The sequence below is a fragment of the Lygodium microphyllum genome, chromosome 16 (assembly GCF_053477565.2).
Source record: "Lygodium microphyllum isolate KBCC chromosome 16, Lygodium_microphyllum_v1.1.10, whole genome shotgun sequence".
Lineage (NCBI taxonomy): Eukaryota > Viridiplantae > Streptophyta > Polypodiopsida > Schizaeales > Lygodiaceae > Lygodium > Lygodium microphyllum.
Window position 1 is genome coordinate 144,288,940 of NC_141150.1, and position 19,197 is coordinate 144,308,136.

Sequence of the window (19,197 nt, forward strand, 5' to 3'; positions counted from 1 at the left end):
CAACACACTTCGGATCAGACACGGGCAGTGGCCACGTCTCTTAATCCTACTGTCCACTTGTCGAAGGATACCCTAGGTTTGCCCTTTGATGCACATACCTATCGATCTGTTGTAGGGAAACTTCTTTGGTTAATTAACACTAGGCCAGTTTATCTTACTCAGTTAGCATACTCAGTCAGTATTTCACAGCACCTAGGATGCCACATTGGATTGCATGTCTTTGTGTGTTGCATTATTTACGGTGTATTTATTCTTATGGCTTGACATATGGTTTTTGTTTTATGTTTGCAGGGGTACATTGATTCTAATTGGGCAGTAGATCTTTGTTAAGGAGACTGCTAGGGTTTGCATTGAGGACACACAGAGTGTACGACCACGACAAAAACACAAAGACACAGACACAGACACAGAGGGAAAAACTCAAAACTCAAACACAAAAACTCAAACACAAACAGAAGAAGGGAGAGAGAGAACATAACTCTGAAGTGAATGAATGCTGTAAATGAATGTAAGAGTGTACAGTGTGCTCAAGGGCAGAGCAATGTCGGAGTGTGACGTCCACCGAAGATGGATCCCAAGTCTGTGACCACCAGTTGGAGTGTAGGAGTGCTGAATAGTGAATGGCAGCAGGCTGGTCACCAAAACGCAGCAGTCTGGAGGCTGGAAACTGGTAAACGCAGCAATGTACCACCGATCGGGGGTTGGAAACTGTGCACAGTCTGCTGTAAACAGCAGTCTGAAACAGTGTCTGAGAGTGTCAGGGCCTGCAATGCTGAAAACGCAGGCTGGCTGACCGTGGAGATGATGGACAGCAGGCTGAACAGCAGTCTGGGACAGTTTGGAGTAGTCGCCAGCAGCTGAGAGCTGTCGCCTACAGCAATAGACAGGCTGAAGATGATGTGGCTGCAGTTGATGATGGCTGGACAGCAGATGGAGGCGGGCAGCAGGCTGGAAACTGGGCGCCAATAGCAGTAGAGGGTGTGTGGGCTGGTGTAACTTGCAAACAAGGATGATTGCTGAATGGGGGCAGCCTATCTATTTATAGATGTGGAAGGGTGCCCCAAAAATTAGGGTTTCCACTAAACTTTCTCGAACCGCTCCCCGTTTTAGGGTTTCCACTGAACTCTCTCAAACCGCTCCCCGTTTTAGGGTTTTACTCTAAAAGAGCATTTTTAGTGTGTTTTGGGGCTGTTTAAGAGACTAACCAGCAAGTAATGCATATTTTAGCTTAACAATCTTGACACTCCGCGTTCCCATATGATAGCTACTTCTTTACCTTCGACACGGCTTCGATTTCGTGGTCTAGCCGTAAGCAAGAGATGATGGTGGCTTCCATGGCCGAGGCTGAGTATAGGGATCTCTTCGATGGCACCACTGAGGCCATCTACTTGAGGAGCTTACTGGCGGCACTTCATTTTTCTTGTGACTCTCCCACTGTTGTCTACTGCGACAACTAGAGTGCTATTGCTTTTGCGCGCAATCGGATCATCACCCCACGAACGCGGCATGTGGAAGTCCACTTCCACTTTTCTAGAGAGCAGGTTGAGCTAGACACTATCCGCATAGAGTTTTTGCCTTTCATCAGATAATTTTATAGATATCTTGATGAAAGCGGTGAACCGGCTGGTTCTTCAGTACCTGCTACCAAAGATCAGCTTGGATACACCCTTCCATACTTCTTTAGATTGATGGGGACAGGGTGCTTCCCTCTTGCTTTTCCTTCAAGTTTAAGAGGGGGTGGCTTCTTCTCTTGATAATGATAGTGATGATGCTTACAAATTTTTTAGACATTCATTTATTCTTTTGTATTGTATTATGAACATTTGTAACTTCATCCGCACTGTCAAGATGATATGATTGTAAAAGGGCACTTGGGCAAGTGAATAATTCCCCTACGAGGGCATTGTGCAAGTGGCATAGTTGCATTGCATTTTGCGTGAGCATGACATCTTGCATCTCCCTTTGCATTACCCCATGCATTGGTATTCTGTTTATGTAAATATGCATCTGTGCGTATTTATCCCTTTTCGGTCTTTTGGAGTGGTTGACTTTGGATCCATCATATTCGTGGCATAGCACATGGCAGTCTCCAAGGCAGTTTTTCCCTAGCTTGTTTTGCTTGCTTCACATATTTGCTATATCCACACCTTAGCCATTTTCCTTCTTCACTGATACCTAGTAATGATATAGATAGTATGCTTGTTTTGTGAAGGTCTTGGGTTTAACCACGTATTGGGGCACGAATACTCAATAGGACGAAAACTAATTTGCAACCCTCATTTAATGCTAAATCTATCAAATCTAAAAAGCCCTTTAAAAAAAAGTTCCATAGCTGATTCCATCCGCCTCTATAAGGCTTGGTAGGCCCTGGGCAGCTGACAGCACCCTTTGTCCAATGCCTTGTCCTCTCTGGGGTGATCACTTGGGCTCGCTTGGTAAGATAACCATCGCCTCTGTACTCTTAGTAGGCCACTGGGTAGCCGACGTGCACCCTTTGTCTGATGCTCTGGCTGCTTTGGGGTGGGACGCCTTGGGGTAAAATATAACGAAAAAGGGCTTGGCTGGCCTTCCTTCTCGTGGCACCGTTGTTGGGCTTGAGAGGGGGTGTTGAGTTAAAAATGCATTAGCTTTACTAAAACAGCCCCAAAAGATGTCTAATTAATGAAGAAACCTTGTTTATTTAAAAGAAATATGTTCGTAGAGGGTGTTTGTGTCCCATAAGCACAAACCCACTTGGGAGGGCCCAAACTTTCTATAAATAAGTATGTTGCCCTCCATTCAGCCCTCAATGTCATTTTTGCAGGTTTCAAGTGTTTTTAGCTTGTTGCCCATACCCCTCTCACAGAGGACATGGTGGTCTCAACTGTCCCTTTTGTTATCTACAGTCTGGCACCTGTTTCCAGCCCTCCACCTCCCGTTTGCTGTTGTTTCCAGCCAGGTGACTGCTGTTGACCACTTGCATGGTTGTGGTATAGCCTGCCATGCCAGCATATTGCTGCGTTTGCAGGCCTTGTGCTGTTGCACAGTTTTCTCTCTCCTGACTGCTGTCGCTACAGTTTTCTCTCTTCTGTCTCATGTCGCCATCATTTTCTCTCCTCATAGCTACATTTGACAGTTTTCTCTCTTCTCAGTCTGTTGCAACAGATTTTCTCTCTTCACTGTTTGCGTTTGGTATTTTCTCTCTCCTGCAGCCTGCGTTTTTAGTCTTTCTCTCTCCTGACCTGCGTTTTTAGTATTTCTCTCTTCTACAGTGTTTGCATCAGATCCAGCCTTCCGTGGTTGCATTTGTTGGTGTTTGACATTCAGAGGCTGCCTTGCTACGATTCGGGATCCGTTCGGAGTATGACACACTCTCCAACTCATTATCCCTGCCCTGATCCTTGAGATACAGGAGTTTGAGGTTCGGTATTCATTCATTGCATAGTGTGTTTATTGCATGAGCATTGTATATTCAATAGTCATATCATTTCATTTATTCACTGTGTTCATTATCTCTGAGTCACCCAAACCCTAACTGTGTTCTTTTATCAGTTTGTGCTTTGTCGTACGATTGTTATTTGTGTTTCTGTGTTAGGGTATTTCTTTATAGGAGCTAGTACCTTTGCTCCTCAATAATGGACAGCTCTAGAAGTAGTGGATCTCGAATGTATTCAGCATACATTTAGGGTATTAGTTATGCATGGTGTAGGTTAATGATCACCAAGGGCTGATTATCGAATGTTGGTTTTCAGCGTATGGTCATTAATATTCAGTGGTATTCAGCTAGTTTTGTAGACAACAACATGTCTTATGATGCCATTGATGTTTCAGCCATGGTTTATACTTGGTTTTCGCTATACAATGGTTTGGTTTTGCCAGACGAGTTGAGCCCATGAGAAATGGACATGTCAATGATAATTTGGCAATGTTTTTGAGACTCTTTGTGAGTCTTATGTTATGTTATGTTGACTGGTAATTTTCAGCATGTGTAGGGCATATGGAATTGTTACACAACAGTGCGCAATTTTGTGTTGACTATGATACCCTATGAAAATTCTAGTGTAGTACTTTGCTTTTGATGCATTTGGCAGTGCAATCGAGGACGATTGCAAGGATTTCAAGGGGAGGGTTGTCATGAGGGCATGTATTTTTGGAACCTCACTTAACATGTGGATTAATTTTTAATCACGTGATTAAGTAAATGTTGCACATGTGAGGTGCAACTGGGTTTAGAGTAAATTTACGAGCTTGAAACCCAAGAAATTCATGAGATGTCAAAGGCAAAAGTTGCTATAAGTTATGTTGCACAAGTACTTGGTGGTACTTGGTGTCAATTGTTGTCCTAGGTCATTCATTTGGCCATAAGTGTCAGTTGGTGACACTAGAGATGTGGCATTTAATGGTACCTAACGCCGATCTAATGGTCAAAGATGGCATAGAGAGATTGGGGAGTGGAAGATGCCTAGCCTATTTAATTATTGGCGAGTCAGATTATTTTTATGGGCACCGAAATAATTATTAGATTTATTTTCAGTAATTAAAGGCTGAAAATTAATATTTAATGATGGATAATGTTGAAAAAACCATTTGGGAAGGTGGCCACTTGGCAAAGTTGCCCATCCAGGCTGGTAAAAGGCTGAAGAGGAGGAAAAACGAGATCATTCATGTGGTAACAAATGTAGGAGAGCTGTGAGCAGCTATGGCCAACCTATTCTCAGCCATTGCAGCTAGCCACGAGTGAGTTTTGAGGAGGTGATTGCAGATTTGGACCCTTTACAGCTGGCGGATTGCATCCAGGCACAAGGTGAGAGCTTTCTCTCTTCGCAACAAAACTCTGAATTTTCTCTCTCTATAACTTTCTCTCTCATCTCCCAGCCATTTCATAGCCTTGCTCCGAAGATCTCAGCATTTGGACCCTTGGAGGTTGAGAAATTGCAAATTTCTTTGCTGTAAACTCTAATTGACAGCAAAAATTGGGGTTTAGCAGCAACCTCGGGAAGCGCGCCAGAAATTGGAAGCTCCAAGTGTTGGACTTTTCAGGTCTGAAGGTAAATTTCAGCTAAATTCAGGTGGAGGACTAGCCAACCATTGAATTTGGGGCATTTCCATCGTCTATGAAGTGGGTGAAGGCCAATTAAGTGGCTGAATCAAGGGGCAAATCAGATTGAAGACTTGTTGGTCACTTTGCATAGCAAGGGGAGTTTGGATTGCGAAGGGGATCGGGAGAATCCAATTGTAAATTAACTTTTTCAATAAATCTTTTAAAATACCGAAAGGGGCGCGAATTTTGGGGCCAATTGGGTGTGCATTATCCAAGATCAATAGGTAAATTTTGTATTTTTCAGATTTGCATTCATTGTTTTGCTGCTGGAATTAAGTTGTAATCAGGGATTTACCACCTATCCATAGAAGGAAGGCTGGTTTCAGTGGCATTATTTTGATAGTATTAGCTATGGTGTATGTGGTGAGGAAGTCATGATCCACCAACTTCTAGTGGGTTGCTAATGGAACATACATAAGGTTGTTAGTACACTTTTTTTCTTCTTGTTGTGGTGGATTTCCATTGACTAGGACTTTTGAAGGTTTTGCACTATTTCCCATTTGATATTGTCGAGAAACTCTTCAACAAAAGCCAAATCTACCATCTTTTGATTTTGATTCTTCAGTTTTCTCCTAAACAATCTAACACCAAGATTCAAGTCTTTGTAGCTTTTGAAGATAAAGGGAATAGTTTGTCATGGAAGGTCACATGCAGATGCTGGGGGGTCGAGTGACAAGAGAATCGAGCAGTGATCGGACAAAGTGGTGCCTTCCTACTGCCCTACTTGGCCTCCGCGAGAGCATTCCCACTCTCCCACATAGAACTTGTCCAGACACTCCAGCAAAACTCCGCCTAGCCGCCTGTATCCCTAAGAAAAATCCAGCGACCTCTCCCTCCTGTGGAAAGCTAGGTCTCTCCAAGCATTGTTTACTTTTACTGCAATTATAAAGTCCTCCCATGCCTCCTGCTCCTCCCCCGCCATGCTCTGTAGTTTCTGCCTCTGCCTTGCAGGTCCTCTAAGGTCTCTAGGTTGTTGAAGTCTCCTCTATCAATCGAGGAGTCCACCTCTGAGAGTCCTGCTGCGATCTCCACCCAGAACGTGCTGCGTGTTCTAACCTAAGTAGGGGCATAGATATTCAGGACTGCAAGGCACGAGTCCCCAATATCCAATCTAATCCATAGAACCCTCCATGCCACGATTGTTCCGTGGTCTTGTACACAAGCGGTAAGGCTCGAGCCAATCGAGGTACATACGCCTCTACTCTTGCCGTGGGCACCGATGGTGTGCTCCCAGTAAGTGTGTCAATTGCTCGAGAGTACCTTCCCTACCCGCTGGGCCTATGTGGGAGTGAGCTTATGCTCCTGTAGAAGTCAGATGTCGATCCGTTCGGCAAGGGTAGGCTGCAACTCTTGCCGAACAATCAACTTCGTGGAACCACGTGCTCCACTATAGTGGAGACTATTCACATTCGAGGATGCAAGATGTAGACTCATGGGGAAACCTGTGACTGACCGGACAAACATCTGTTCAGTGTGGAAGTTGCTAACGAAGGAGAGGAGCTATGAGGCATGTGGATACGCTTCGCTGCCGGCTTGGACGGTGAACTCCATTCCCCCATAGTAGCCCTCGGGCAGACCATGGGGGTGATTGATGCACCTGGTGGTACCACCAAGGCATCTGTCAGCCAGGCTGAGAGGCTAGACTCTGTACATTAGTAGAAGCAGGCCGCTTGAGCTAGGGGCCACTTGATCATATCAATCGGAGCTCTCCACTTCGGAGGCGCTCGAAAGATAATGCTCATATATGGGACCTCAGCCCCAACCCACCAATTAATGTCCATCATGCAGCCTGGCCGCTGTTGGGAGAAAAATACCAGTCCATCTTCTCCCTTCCATTGGGAGATGTGGTTTGCCACTTGGCTCTTCACCTCCTCCTCTATCTGTGTCGTCGTCGAGTCTCCTGTGTGAGAGATCTGAAGGAAGAAGGCGTAGTTTGGTCCATCCAATGGTGCCAGTAAATGGACCTTGCCACTCATCGACTTGCGCCCATGTGCTCTTTCCCCTTTGCAACAAAACCTTGAGGCTGCTGCATATAGATCTCCTCATGCAGATCACCATGTAAGAAGGTTGTCTTGACATCCATTTGTTTGAGTTCCATATCTTTAGATGCAGCCAAGCCCAAGATGGGTCACAAAGTAGTCATTTTGACCACAGGAGAAAAGATTTCATCAAAATCAATTCCATGTTCTTGCTTGTATCCTTTAGCAACTAGTTGTGCCTTGTACTTTGGCAAAGAACTAGAAATGACTTTCATTTTGTAAACCCATTTGCATGGTAGCACTTTCTTTCCTTTAGGCAAATGCACCAAATCCCAAGTGTCATTTTTCATAAGAGATTCCATCTCTGACAGCATAGCCTTATGTCATTTTTTGTTGTCTTTTCTGTCCATTGTTTCGTGGAGGCATGACAACTCATCATAATCGGTCAATATGACATAATCAACCACATAATTGACACTAGTAACAAATTTGTCTGGCTGTCTTTGCGCTTTGGTTGACCTACGGACCCAATGGTCAAGCTTCCCATTGCCTTTTCCTTGTTACTAAAACATTGGAGGCATAGATTGAGGTCACAACAAGTTCTTTATCTCCCACTTGAATCAAGGCTGCAATGTAATTTCTATCCCACTCTCCAAAGGGCTTGGGTGATTCTTGGGTCAGTAGTAGGGTGCCACGTCATCCTCTACTAATCACATCATGTTAAAATATATAGTTTGGGATGGCAATTGTCACAAGCTACCCAATTGAGCTTCAGTTCTTGTAGAGAAATGACATGGATTTTATACTTGTTGGTCAACTAGCAGATTTGTTTTCTGAGGTTGGAATCCATTCCCCTCACATTCCAAGATAGAATCTTGAGCTTGGGTGAAAGCTTGGCCCTCTCAAAGGAATTCAATCTATTCATCCAAGGTTGTTTCAAATGCATCTATTCTTGCTGAATTTATGGTACATCATGGGTAATATTGTGCTGATCATTTTCAGCATTATTCCTTGCGTTTTCAAGGACATTTACAACGGGTATTAGCTATTGTCTAGCAGCTGTCCAATTAGTACATCCTTCTTCACCTCCTCTCTCTTTTTGGGCTGTTTGTGTATGCAATCTTCCCGAAAGATAGCATTATTGCTGTGTACTATTCTTTTCTCGGGATTCCATAATTGATATCCCATTTCACCTTCATCACCATATCCTAGGAAAATACATTTACAGGACTTTGGCTCAAGTTTGCTGTGTCCTTCCTTGCGAATGGGCACAAATGCCTCGTAGCCAAACACTCTCAAGTGAGCATATGAAGGTGGCCAGCCACTCCTCCCCCTAAAGACCTATTTGGTGATCAATTAATCAAGTGTACGGCTATCATAACAGCCTCTGCCCAAAATCCATGAGGTAAAGTAGCATGTGACAGTATTGTACGAAACTTGTCTTGAATGGTCCTATTTATATGCTTTGCAATACCATTTTGGGGTGGATTGTGAGGGGCGGTGAGCTCCCTTTTAATCCCTTTGCTGTCACAAAAGTCCTGAAAGGCTTTGGACACATATTTTCCACCATTGTCAAAGGGAAGACACTTTAATGTCTTCTTGGTTTGATTTTCAGCAATTGTTTGGAATTTTATAAATTTATCCAAGGTCTCATCTTTACAACGGATTGGATAAACCCACACTTTGCGTGTGACATCATCAACAAAGGTAATGAAATACTTCTTTTCCCCTAGAGATAACCTTGGCATTTGTCATACATTTGAATGTACCAACTCGAAGGGTGAAGACTTTAGAGAAAGAGATTTTTTATGTGACATTTGAGCATGCTTACCATAAATACAATGATCACACTGTTCAAAATTGGCATACCTCAAAGACGGCAATTAATCCAAGCAAGAAAGTAGTTTCATTCCAGTTTGTCTCATGTGTCCTAATCGGTTATGCCACAAAGAAATGCTTGGGTGCTCGGTTATTATGAGAGGTAGAAAAGATCGAAGCTTAGTTGAGAGTATAGTAGACAATGTAGAGTGTAAGAGCACAATACCCAATGCAATAATTTGAAGTGTAAGATGCAAGTACAAAGTACAAATCTTAAACTTTAGGGTTGTAAGAGGGTGTTCACACTCAAAGAGTGTGAAACTGATAAGTGTCTAAAATTGTGTAATATAATCACATAAAATAAAAGAAATAAATCTAGGGGAAAACACCTATCGTACGGAGAGTATAAATGCCCTAGTGTCCTACTGAAGATCACCAACACTTCTTTGTGAGCGTAGGTGTGGGTCCAACCCAACAAATCCCCTTGGAGTGAAGAGTCATCAAGATACATGGGTCATTCATGAAAGGAGATCAAATTTAAAGCATTGCAAAATGCTTCAAATTTGTCATGAGGAAGAGCTTTGGCGAAGATGTCTGTGACATTATTGGTGGTAGGACAATAGACAAGGCTCATTCCACCTGCATGTGGCCTCTCTCTGACAAAGTGATAATGGACCTCAATGTGTTTCATGCGTGAAACATTGGGTTCCATGCCATTGCAATGACACTCTGATTGTCAGTGAACAAAGAAGTAGGCTCGGTGATAGACATATCCAAATCGGCTAACAAGCGCCTAAGCCATACGCATTTAACTGTGGTAGTGAAAGCTGCCTTGTATTCAGCTTCAGATGATAATGTGGCAATAGTGGATTGTTTCTTGCTAAGCTAAGAAATACAGGATGAGCCAAGAAAGAAACAATTGCGACTTGGATGGACCAAGTTGGACAACTCTACCAATCAATACCCCCTGTCTTAGTGTGGATTGTGTTAGGGTCTCTTGTGTGGACTAGGGCTATGGTTGCATTGAGGCCTCTTGGGTCTCCACAAAGAAGTTTGTGAGCTGCCTCTAATTGGGGCCACAGTGTACTAGAGTAGTTGTATTCCTAAGGAGTATTGTCACTGAGCCATCGTATCTCAAGGAGAAGGAGGCCAAGACATTGTTGATGAGTGAAATCCATGCCTCTAGACAATGGTCCAAATCCCTCTCTAAATAGATAGTGGAATTGGCCCTAGATCTCATAGTATGTTGGACAACGGCAAATGTAGTGCTCTTTTATCTCTAGCTTTAGTTGACATATTTGGCATATGTACTCCTCTAGTGGAATGGATCTATATTTGCTAATCTCAATCTCTGGCTGATGTGAAGAGGTGTATAGCTAACGAATAGTACATCTGATCCCATGTGAGAGGTGGGTATCCATATCTCTGGGACGGACAATAAATCCATCCTTTGTAGTATGGAGAAAATACTATTGGTAGAAAGTCATCTTTGACCCGAGCTTGTGGACTTGTGCCAATCATTTCCGTTTGGTATTCAACTTGGTGAGATCCATCCTTAGGACCTTGTGAACCTTTGATTTGCTCAAAGGAAGGAATGGTGCATCAAGGGAATATTGAAAGGGAGGTAATGTGTTCGTGCTAAAGCCATGTAACTCAAAGGAGGAGATCTATGTTAAGTAGCCTCTTGGCTTTTCTTTCTCAGATGGCAAGGTATATAGGTTAAAGAAGGTCCTCTATGCCCTCAAATAGGCTCCTCGTGCTTGGAATGAGAAGATAGACTCATTTCTTTGAGAAAAATTGGGGTATCACAGGTCTACATCCAGTGTGAATTTGTACATCCACACGCCAGCTTGAGGTCGCGTGGTGTTTGTGCTCAATGTCGACGATCTCATCTTGATAGGTGATTGTGCTTAGATGGTCAAGCATACGATCCAATCAAGATCATGTAGCTGTATGTTGTGCTAAATGAAATGTAAATCCCGAGGCTGATGGACATAGTTGAGACCAAAGGTCTTGTTTAAGAGCATCCAAAGAAAAATCATGCAAAGTACAACTCTTAGGTGCATCCAACACCGAGTGTTCAGAATTTGCCGATCATGATACATTGCTGATTTTAGCATCAGCTCATAAAAGCCACATGGTTGCACAAAAATCTCATCCACATAGTCCCCCAACAGCATTGAATGATCTCATGTATAGAACTCCACACAGAAAGAGAGAGAGAGAGAGAGAGAGAGAAGGGAAGGGAAGGGAAGGGAAGGGAACAAAGCTAAGATGCTGCCCTGTCTAGCGCCCCCCATTTGACGTGCTGCCCCTGAGGTTGTTGTCCTTAGTGGAAGCTTGGACTAGTGTGCATTGAACCACAAGACAACATGACTTAAAGAAGGCAACTTGTGGTAGAGAGAGAAAGAGATAGACAAAGAGTTCTAGTAGGTTAAAGAGGTACGGTGGATAGTAGCTGAACATCGAGGCCTCACACCATGCTAGAGCTCAACACGGTCTTCATAGATTAGGGGGTGGATGCCTTGACACTTGATTTGGACGATGAAGCATGGGAAGAAATGGTTCCTTTTATGAAGATGGTTGCGACTCGCCCCCTGTTCCAATGTCCAACCTGGTGTGGATGTGTTACTCCCTGTAAATCGAATAAACACGTCTCCGATGCAGCGAGCATACCCTTGATGATGTTATGGTTGATTCTCAAGCCCCTCCACAATGCGAGCATGGTACTCGTTCTTGCGCATAGGTGATTTCCGTGGTTGAGGAGTCCCAGGACTTGGAGTGGGAACATCTCTTGGAGTTTGCCAATACGCTGTTGGGTGAATATATTCAAAACAACCGTGTATCCTTTCGAGTCTAGGATAAAGAGGATGTTTTGGATGCTAGTGTGGATACCAAGACTATATTGTGCTCTTTTTCGGCCTTCTGTGAAAGAGGGATCATCCTCTTTTTCATTGTGGGGATTGCAATGCTTTTCTTTTTTTGCCTATGGTTAAACTCCATTTTGCAGGGTGATTGTGTGGAGGAAAGTGCTTGGGATGATCTTCTAGCAAGAGTCCCATTGTTCTTTGACAAACATGTGGTGCATGTAGTGGCTTGGACCGTTTGCAAACTTCCAATGCTTGTCACAGCAGGAATGTTTGGTATGGGTTGAAGTTGAATGTTGTCCCGCATTCTACTGGCCGTTCCTTAAGGATGCTATGAGAGCGATTGGCATTGGTCCCCCTAGCTTATGGGCTGCCAATCACAACCATCTGTGCATGCTATGGGATACCATGTGTATAAGGCCTAGCTGGCTGCACTTGAATTGTCTTGGAATGCCTTTGTTGCACTATTGTTTGAAGCAGGAACCTTTGTAAGGCATTGTTTTTCATGTGGACAATTGGAGTATTTCATGGTCAAATGTACGGAAAAGACCATTGCTATTGAGGGGTTTTTGGCTTCACTAGTTCATGATGCTCCTATGGTCGATGGCCTTGAAGCAAATGAGGCCGAGTGCACCTTGTTGTGGATAAAGGGAAACAACCTATGCAGCCTTTGGATTCCCCTGACTAGGATTGGGTGGATGTCCATGCCAAAACAGGAAAAAAGTTTGATGTGCACTTGGCAGTAGCTATGTTCAGCACTTCACAAGACCCCTTGCGCACTTACGTGTGTCGCAAAGGTAAGACATCGTCCGTATCTACTGCTAATGCCTTAGTCTTGATATGCCCTTGAAAATCCTCTACTCCAAAGCCCCTTTATTGACCATTTGCAGGACCCCCTTGCATGGCTTGCTTTTGATCCCCGTGGTAAAGTGATCACCCCTTGGAATCCTTGATACTTAAGGGCCACTTCAAAACAAGGATGTGATCCCTTCACTTCCAAAGTGGAGTGTAGGGACTTAAACTTATTTGCAATATTGGCTAACTTTTTGGATGAGGGTACTCTTGATATTTGGTTGCGAAAGTGTAGTTTAGGCAAAATCAGCCTCGACACTAACACCCTTTTGTCATGACATATGAGGCTCAACACTTGGAATGTCCATGGCATTTGTTCATGTAGCAAGCATCATGCTATGTGGCGTGTTTTGCATGACAATCAATGGGATGTGTTATGTGATGTTGAGCATAAAATCATAGTGAAGTTGGCAAAAGTGTGGATTGCCATGAGTTCTGGTTGTTCTATGCAGGGGGCTCAGCTCAATGCTATTCAGGTGTGCTTATGGTTGTGAATGGTAAGTTTTGGCTGGTCCTTGTCAAGAATGACGTCCATGGCTGCTTTTTGGTTGTTGAAATTCTATTTGAAGGGGAGGTACTATGGCTTGTAGGTCTCTATTCTCCAAACGACTCTTTGTATCGATGAGATCTGTGGGATTGGCTGGCAGCTTGCTTGTCTCTTGGTAGACCGGGAATATTGATGGGAGATTTCAATGTTTGTGTTCATCATTCACAGTCTACCTTGCAGCACTCGATGATGGATGCACTGGAGAGCCGTGCATGGCATGATTTTGAGATGGTTGCTTTAAAGTAGGATATGGCTCCACCCATCGGATTTGTGTTTTACTTTTCAATCAGCACAGTACTCTACCACATGGTCCCACCTCGACTGCATGTATGTTATGATAATAAGTCGGATGAAAATACAACTAATAGGTCTTGAATATATAGGCGAAGGTGTGCACCTAACCCTTTGACCCTTATTTAATGCTAAGTGGTGTAAAAGGTGTTCACACCTAAACGCACACTTCTACGCACAATAATGTGTGCACACACAAGGAGACGAATAATAACTAATAGCGTTCCTCTAGAAAAGCTAATGCTGCTTTATTTTTCATCCTCGTGGTGTGTGTTGCATGGGTTATCTTTGAAGCATGGACTAGTAAAAGTTATGTTGAAGTAAACATAGGATGTTACAATCTCGGTTGTCTCTCTACCCCTCCTCCAACCTGTTATCCCCACATGCTGTAAGGAAATGCTAGGGCAAATCAAGAGAAACAGAAAATCTGAATGCTCATTGAAGATGGTGTATAGAAATGGTGAATTGTACAAGGCAGCCTCAAACCTCCCTGTCATAGGGAAAGGGGCAGAGGTGAGCTGAGAGAGGTATGGGAGACAGTGAAACAACTCTGAGAATGTCAAATCTGAGAGGGTCCTCAAAATGCAGCAGCAGCAGTCCACCATGAATGATGGAAAGGGCATAAGATGATAATGATAAGGGATTCGAGGAATGCCCACGACGTATCCTTTTATAGGAGACTTTCGGGCATTTGTCCTACTATCAAAGAAAATATCATTTTTTGGAAACAATTCTTTTTGGGACCTTTTTTTGTGGAATTAAATTAGGTTGAAATGCACGGTAATTTTCTAGTAATTGAGATCTTTAATTTTACTTGCTCAATACATGCCCTTCCGTCATTCCCACTCTTTCATGGACATGAAGTACTAGGGGGAGGGAGGAGGTGGAGGAAAACGGAGGGGGGCTGTGGGGGAAGGGGGGGACGGGCATGTTCTTGTATGAAACTCGTAGTCTTGGTTCATCTCAAATAGGTTGACTGTGGTTGGACTGTTTCCATGGCTTGGTAAAGTGTGGAAGTCAAATTTCAGAATAGCAGCATCAAGGACTGATTAACTTTCCAATTTGCACTCCAATGTAACTGTAAACCAATCTTTGTGAGTTGAAAGACTAGCAAAATGTGGATTCAATGTTCACTGTCTGCAGGTTGGTGATCACCTAATGCTCTATCTTCTAATGTATGCCGAGATTTTCCACCCTCTTCCAAATGAATGCTTTGTCCAAATTTCAGGCAGTTCAGTCCTTGCATTTGCTCTCAACCCAAACAAAGTTTCATGCTTTGTAGGACAACAGAATCGTCTGGAAATCACAAGAACTGATGGTAAAGCATGTCCCACCAATAGAAATGTTATGTATATGTGACTACCATAGTTTTTCAAAAGTCCTTTTTTTGTTTTCTAACTGATTCAGAAATGTGTTAGCAGGGCATTGAAACATAGTCTTGGGAGGTTATGATGTGATATAGCTTAAACCTAGCAGGCATCATGAAGCATTGGCCAGGATGTTCTTGATTTGTTGATTAGTACTCATGAAGACTTGTGTTTATGTGCTCCCTTACCAAATATATTAGTGTTGCTTCATTCATACATGCATTACAATCCTCTGTATGAGCATGCATATGTGCAGCTTCTCATATGCACAAGAGTGGAGAAACTGCATCCACAAATTCTCCTTGCTCTCTTGTCCAAACTTAGAATTCAGCAGATGGAGTCCTTTATACGGTTTTGAGGCATTTTGGATTCATTGTTAGATTGACCAAATCCAGCATGCAAAAATATCTGCAATTGATCTGTAGCTCTTAAGGGGTTGCTGAAGTCATGTAAACTGAATCTGAACGTGACAGTCATATTTTCAGATTTCATGCTGCTGGGCCTTCAAAATCTTTGAGCCCCATGTGAGAAAGTAGAGGACTAGGATGAATGACAGGTGCAATCATAGACAAAGTTTGCAAGCAAATTTCTCATTGCTTTCCCTCTTCGTTATTTCAGCTTGATATGTTGCAAACTCTTTGCCAAGGGACATCCCATGTGACAAAGTAGAGAAATAGGATGAATCACTAGTGCAATCATCAAACAAAGTTTGAAGGCACGCTCCTCATAGCTTCCGCTCATTATCATTTCTGCTATACAGATTGCAAACTCTTTGCAAGGAGATATTTCAACTCCTCTTACTTCTTGGGTCATTTGGCACAGAGAGCTATAGAAAAAATCCATCCTTCTTAGTCTCAAGAGAGGCTCAATAGTATGGGCTTTGCATATACATCATGGTTAAATTCATGATTGAAACTATGCTATGAGCATATGTCTAAGTTGTAGTGGGGGAGCACCATCCATCCATACATACATACATACATACATATATATATATATATATAGTGTGTGTGTGTGTGAGAGAGAGAGAGAGAGAGAGAGAGAGAGAGAGAGAGAGAGAGAGAGAGTATCTGGAGGGAGGGATGCATGGGCCGTTTTTAGGGACAATGCCCAACAATTATCCCGTCAGTATGGTATTCAACAGGCTTTCTCTTTACGAGCTGAATTGCGGAATGCCCAATCTTTATTGGCCCACTCCTTGTCTTTAAGTCAATTAGGGGATTCTAATGATGAATTGATCACATGCATTGAATGGTTGAAAGGCAAGGTTCATTCTCTTCAAGAACAGGAATATGCAAAATACAAACTATTGGCCAGAGCAGAAGCTTTATACGATAATAATTGCCAATCCCATCAATTCTTTGCTCGCGTGCACTAGAAATATGCTAGGGAAAATATTGTGCGCTTAATGGATGAACAGGGTTTTATGATGACAGATTTGGCCGCCATCATTCGTATATGTGTCGACTTTTATAAGTCCTTGTTGGGACCGCAAGAGAATTCTTCTGATGCTGTCCTCTCCGCTTGCCGCTATATTTGTGAGTTGGTAAGCAACCAGGTCAAACCAGAATGGATGGACTTAATGGAGGCAGATATTTCAAAAGATGAAGTCGAAGAAGTGCTATCCCATCTATCCCATAGGAAAAGCCCTGGCTGGGATGGGCTTCCTAATGAGTTGTTTTCAGCTAATGTGCAGTAGCTTAAAGACCCATTGTCTCGCGTGTGCCAGCAAGTGTGGAACTCTGGTACCATGCCATTCGATTGGAAGATTGCTGTCATTCGGTTGTTGCCCAAAGTTCCCTCCCCTATCTCTTTGAAACAATGGAGACCTATTTTTGTTATGGATTCGTTATATAAAATCTTCTCCAAAATCATTGCGAACAGATTGCAAAATTTTTTTCCGCACCTGGTTCATCCACGTCAATATGGTTTCATTAAAGGTCGGAATATCATACATAACATCTTGAATGTTCAACTAATGGGTGGACTTAATGGAGGCAGATATTTCAAAAGATGAAGTGGAAGAAGTGCTATCCTATCTATCCCATAGGAAAAGCCCTGGCTGGGATGGTCTTCCTAATGAGCTGTTTTCAGCTAATGTGTAGTAGCTTAAAGACCCATTGTCTCGCCTGTGCCAGCAAGTGTGGAACTCTGGTACCATGCCATTCGATTGGAAGATTGCTGTCATTCGGTTGTTGCCCAAAGTTCCCTCCCCTATCTCTTTGAAACAATGGAGTCCTATTTTCGTTATGGGTTCGTTATATAAAATCTTCTCCAAAATCATTGCGAACAGATTGCAAATTTTTTTTCCGCACCTGGTTCATCCACGTCAATATGGTTTCATTAAAGGTCGGAATATCATACATAACATCTTGAATGTTAAAGTGGGAATTGACTATGCTAAAGCTTCAAGACAGCAAGTGGTAATGCTTCAGCTCGATATTGAGGAGGCATTTGATCATGTTAGCTGGCCTTTTTTGCGGCAGTTATTGTCCACAATGGGATTTGGCCCTTGCATGGTTTCTCTTGTTGACACTATTGGTCAAGGAGCTGTAGCTCGTATTGCTCTTAATGGAGGGATCACAGAAGAAATTGCCTTATCTCGATCTCTTAGGCAAGGCTGCCCCCTCAGCCCTTTGTTGTTTGCTTTGGTCACTCACCCTATGCTCTCATTGTTGGACAAGTTGGTTGATCAAGGCGAGATAGTTGGCTTGACTCTTCCCAATGGTACTCAACTTGTGGGTCAATCTTTGGCAGATGATTCTTTCATGTTCCTTAAGGCTGATTGCATTAATGTTAATCGGGAAATGGTGGCATGAAATCTTTTTGCTTTGGCATCTGGTCTTCATATTAATACGCAGAAATCTACACTTCTCTCCTGTACGGAGACTGATCTGCAGGCCTTGGGCTGGCATGGAATTGTGATCCCAAAGGGAAATATAACCAGAAACTTGGGATATCCTATTGGGATGGAGGTAGCACCCCGGGCCTTACTGGATTGGATGGCCTCTTGGATTCATGACAGGTTCATGTACTGGAAATCTCAAACAGGTTCATGTACTGGAAATCTCAAGGCTGGCCTTTACATGTCAGACTGAAAGTTGCTCAAAGTATTATGATCAGTATGATATCGTACTTCTTGCCACTCCTTCCCTGGACTAAGAAGTCCCTTTTGGATCTTGTTCAGCCTATTAGGTTTATGTTGTGGAAAAAGAAGGGGAATCGGTTGGGTCAGGTTTGGATTTCGTGGCAGCATGTGACTACGCCTAAACCAATTTGGGGAGCAGCCCTGTTGGATGTTAATTTGCATATGAAAGCCTTGAGGTTGGCCCTTTTGCAGGCGTTATGTGTACAGAGTCATCCTTGGTCGGACATTGCAAAATTTTTCATTGAAAAGATTGGTATCTCTCATGGTAATACAGTTATTTGTGCCTCGTGGTGGCAAATGGTCAACTCCTCGAGAGCAATTAAGACCACCCAGTCTTTTCTCCTTTCTCATTTGATTGCATCCTGGTAGGAGATCTTACGTTTTTCAGTTTGGCGCCCTCCTGAGGCTCGCAAGGAGGCGAATTCACTGCAAGGAGAGGTCTTAGCCTCCTTCAGGTTGTTGGATTGGCCGGACAAAGATTTGCATAGACTCAAGTTTAATCGGATGGCTCGTTTGGGATTGCAGACAGTTTATGATGGTGTTATTCCTGGGGAGTCCCGTCTTTACTCTTTTCGGTGTATTCGTCAACACTTTCGGTTACCCCGTGGATATTGTGATATCTGGTCATCCATACAGGTCACACTTCAGAGGTTCTCTCCTTTACCAGTGCTACAGCCATTGTATCCATGGCGTGACTGCAAATTTGTGATTCTAGATGATTTTGAGAAGAGGTCTACTAACCAGATATACCATCAGATGGTGGAGGCCAAGAGATGGGTCACTACAAAGGTGAATAAATTATGGCATATTAACAGAGAGAGAGAGAGAGAGAGAGAGAGAGAGAGAGAGAGAGAGAGAGAGAGAGAGAGAGAGAGAGAGAGAGAGAGAGAGAGAGAGAGAGAGAGAGAGAGAGAGAGAGAGAGAGAGAGAGAGAGAGAGAGAGAGAGAGAGAGAGAGAGAGAGAGAGAGAGAGAGAGAGAGAGAGAGAGAGAGAGAGAGAGAGAGAGAGAGAGAGAGAGAGAGAGAGAGAGAGAGAGAGAGAGAGAGAGAGAGAGAGAGAGAGAGAGAGAGAGAGAGAGAGAGAGAGAGAGAGAGAGAGAGAGAGAGAGAGAGAGAGAGAGAGAGAGAGATTCTCGGATGACCTGATGTTCTGATGTAATAGAAAGTAAAAGATACAGCGAGATTGCTGACCTGATGGTCTGATGTAAATATTTACTACTTAATTCAATTATCTTCACGAAGAGAGAG

At 43.2% G+C, this 19,197-nt stretch overlaps 1 protein-coding gene across 3 annotated transcripts in view; it reads left to right on the forward strand.

The window, feature by feature from the left end:
* Positions 1-19,197, forward strand: part of TERT (telomerase reverse transcriptase) — a 129,758-nt gene that overhangs the window by 83,555 nt on the left and 27,006 nt on the right. Inside the window, exon 4 of one of the 3 annotated variants that reach the window (XM_087696518.1) lies at positions 14,578-14,752. The exons of 1 other annotated variant lie outside the window; for it this stretch is intronic. In XM_087696518.1, the coding sequence (XP_087552644.1) occupies positions 14,578-14,752 (175 nt within the window). The remainder of the gene's footprint in view (positions 1-14,577; positions 14,753-19,197) is intronic. One more of the 3 variants, XM_087696519.1, reaches the window with a different exon arrangement.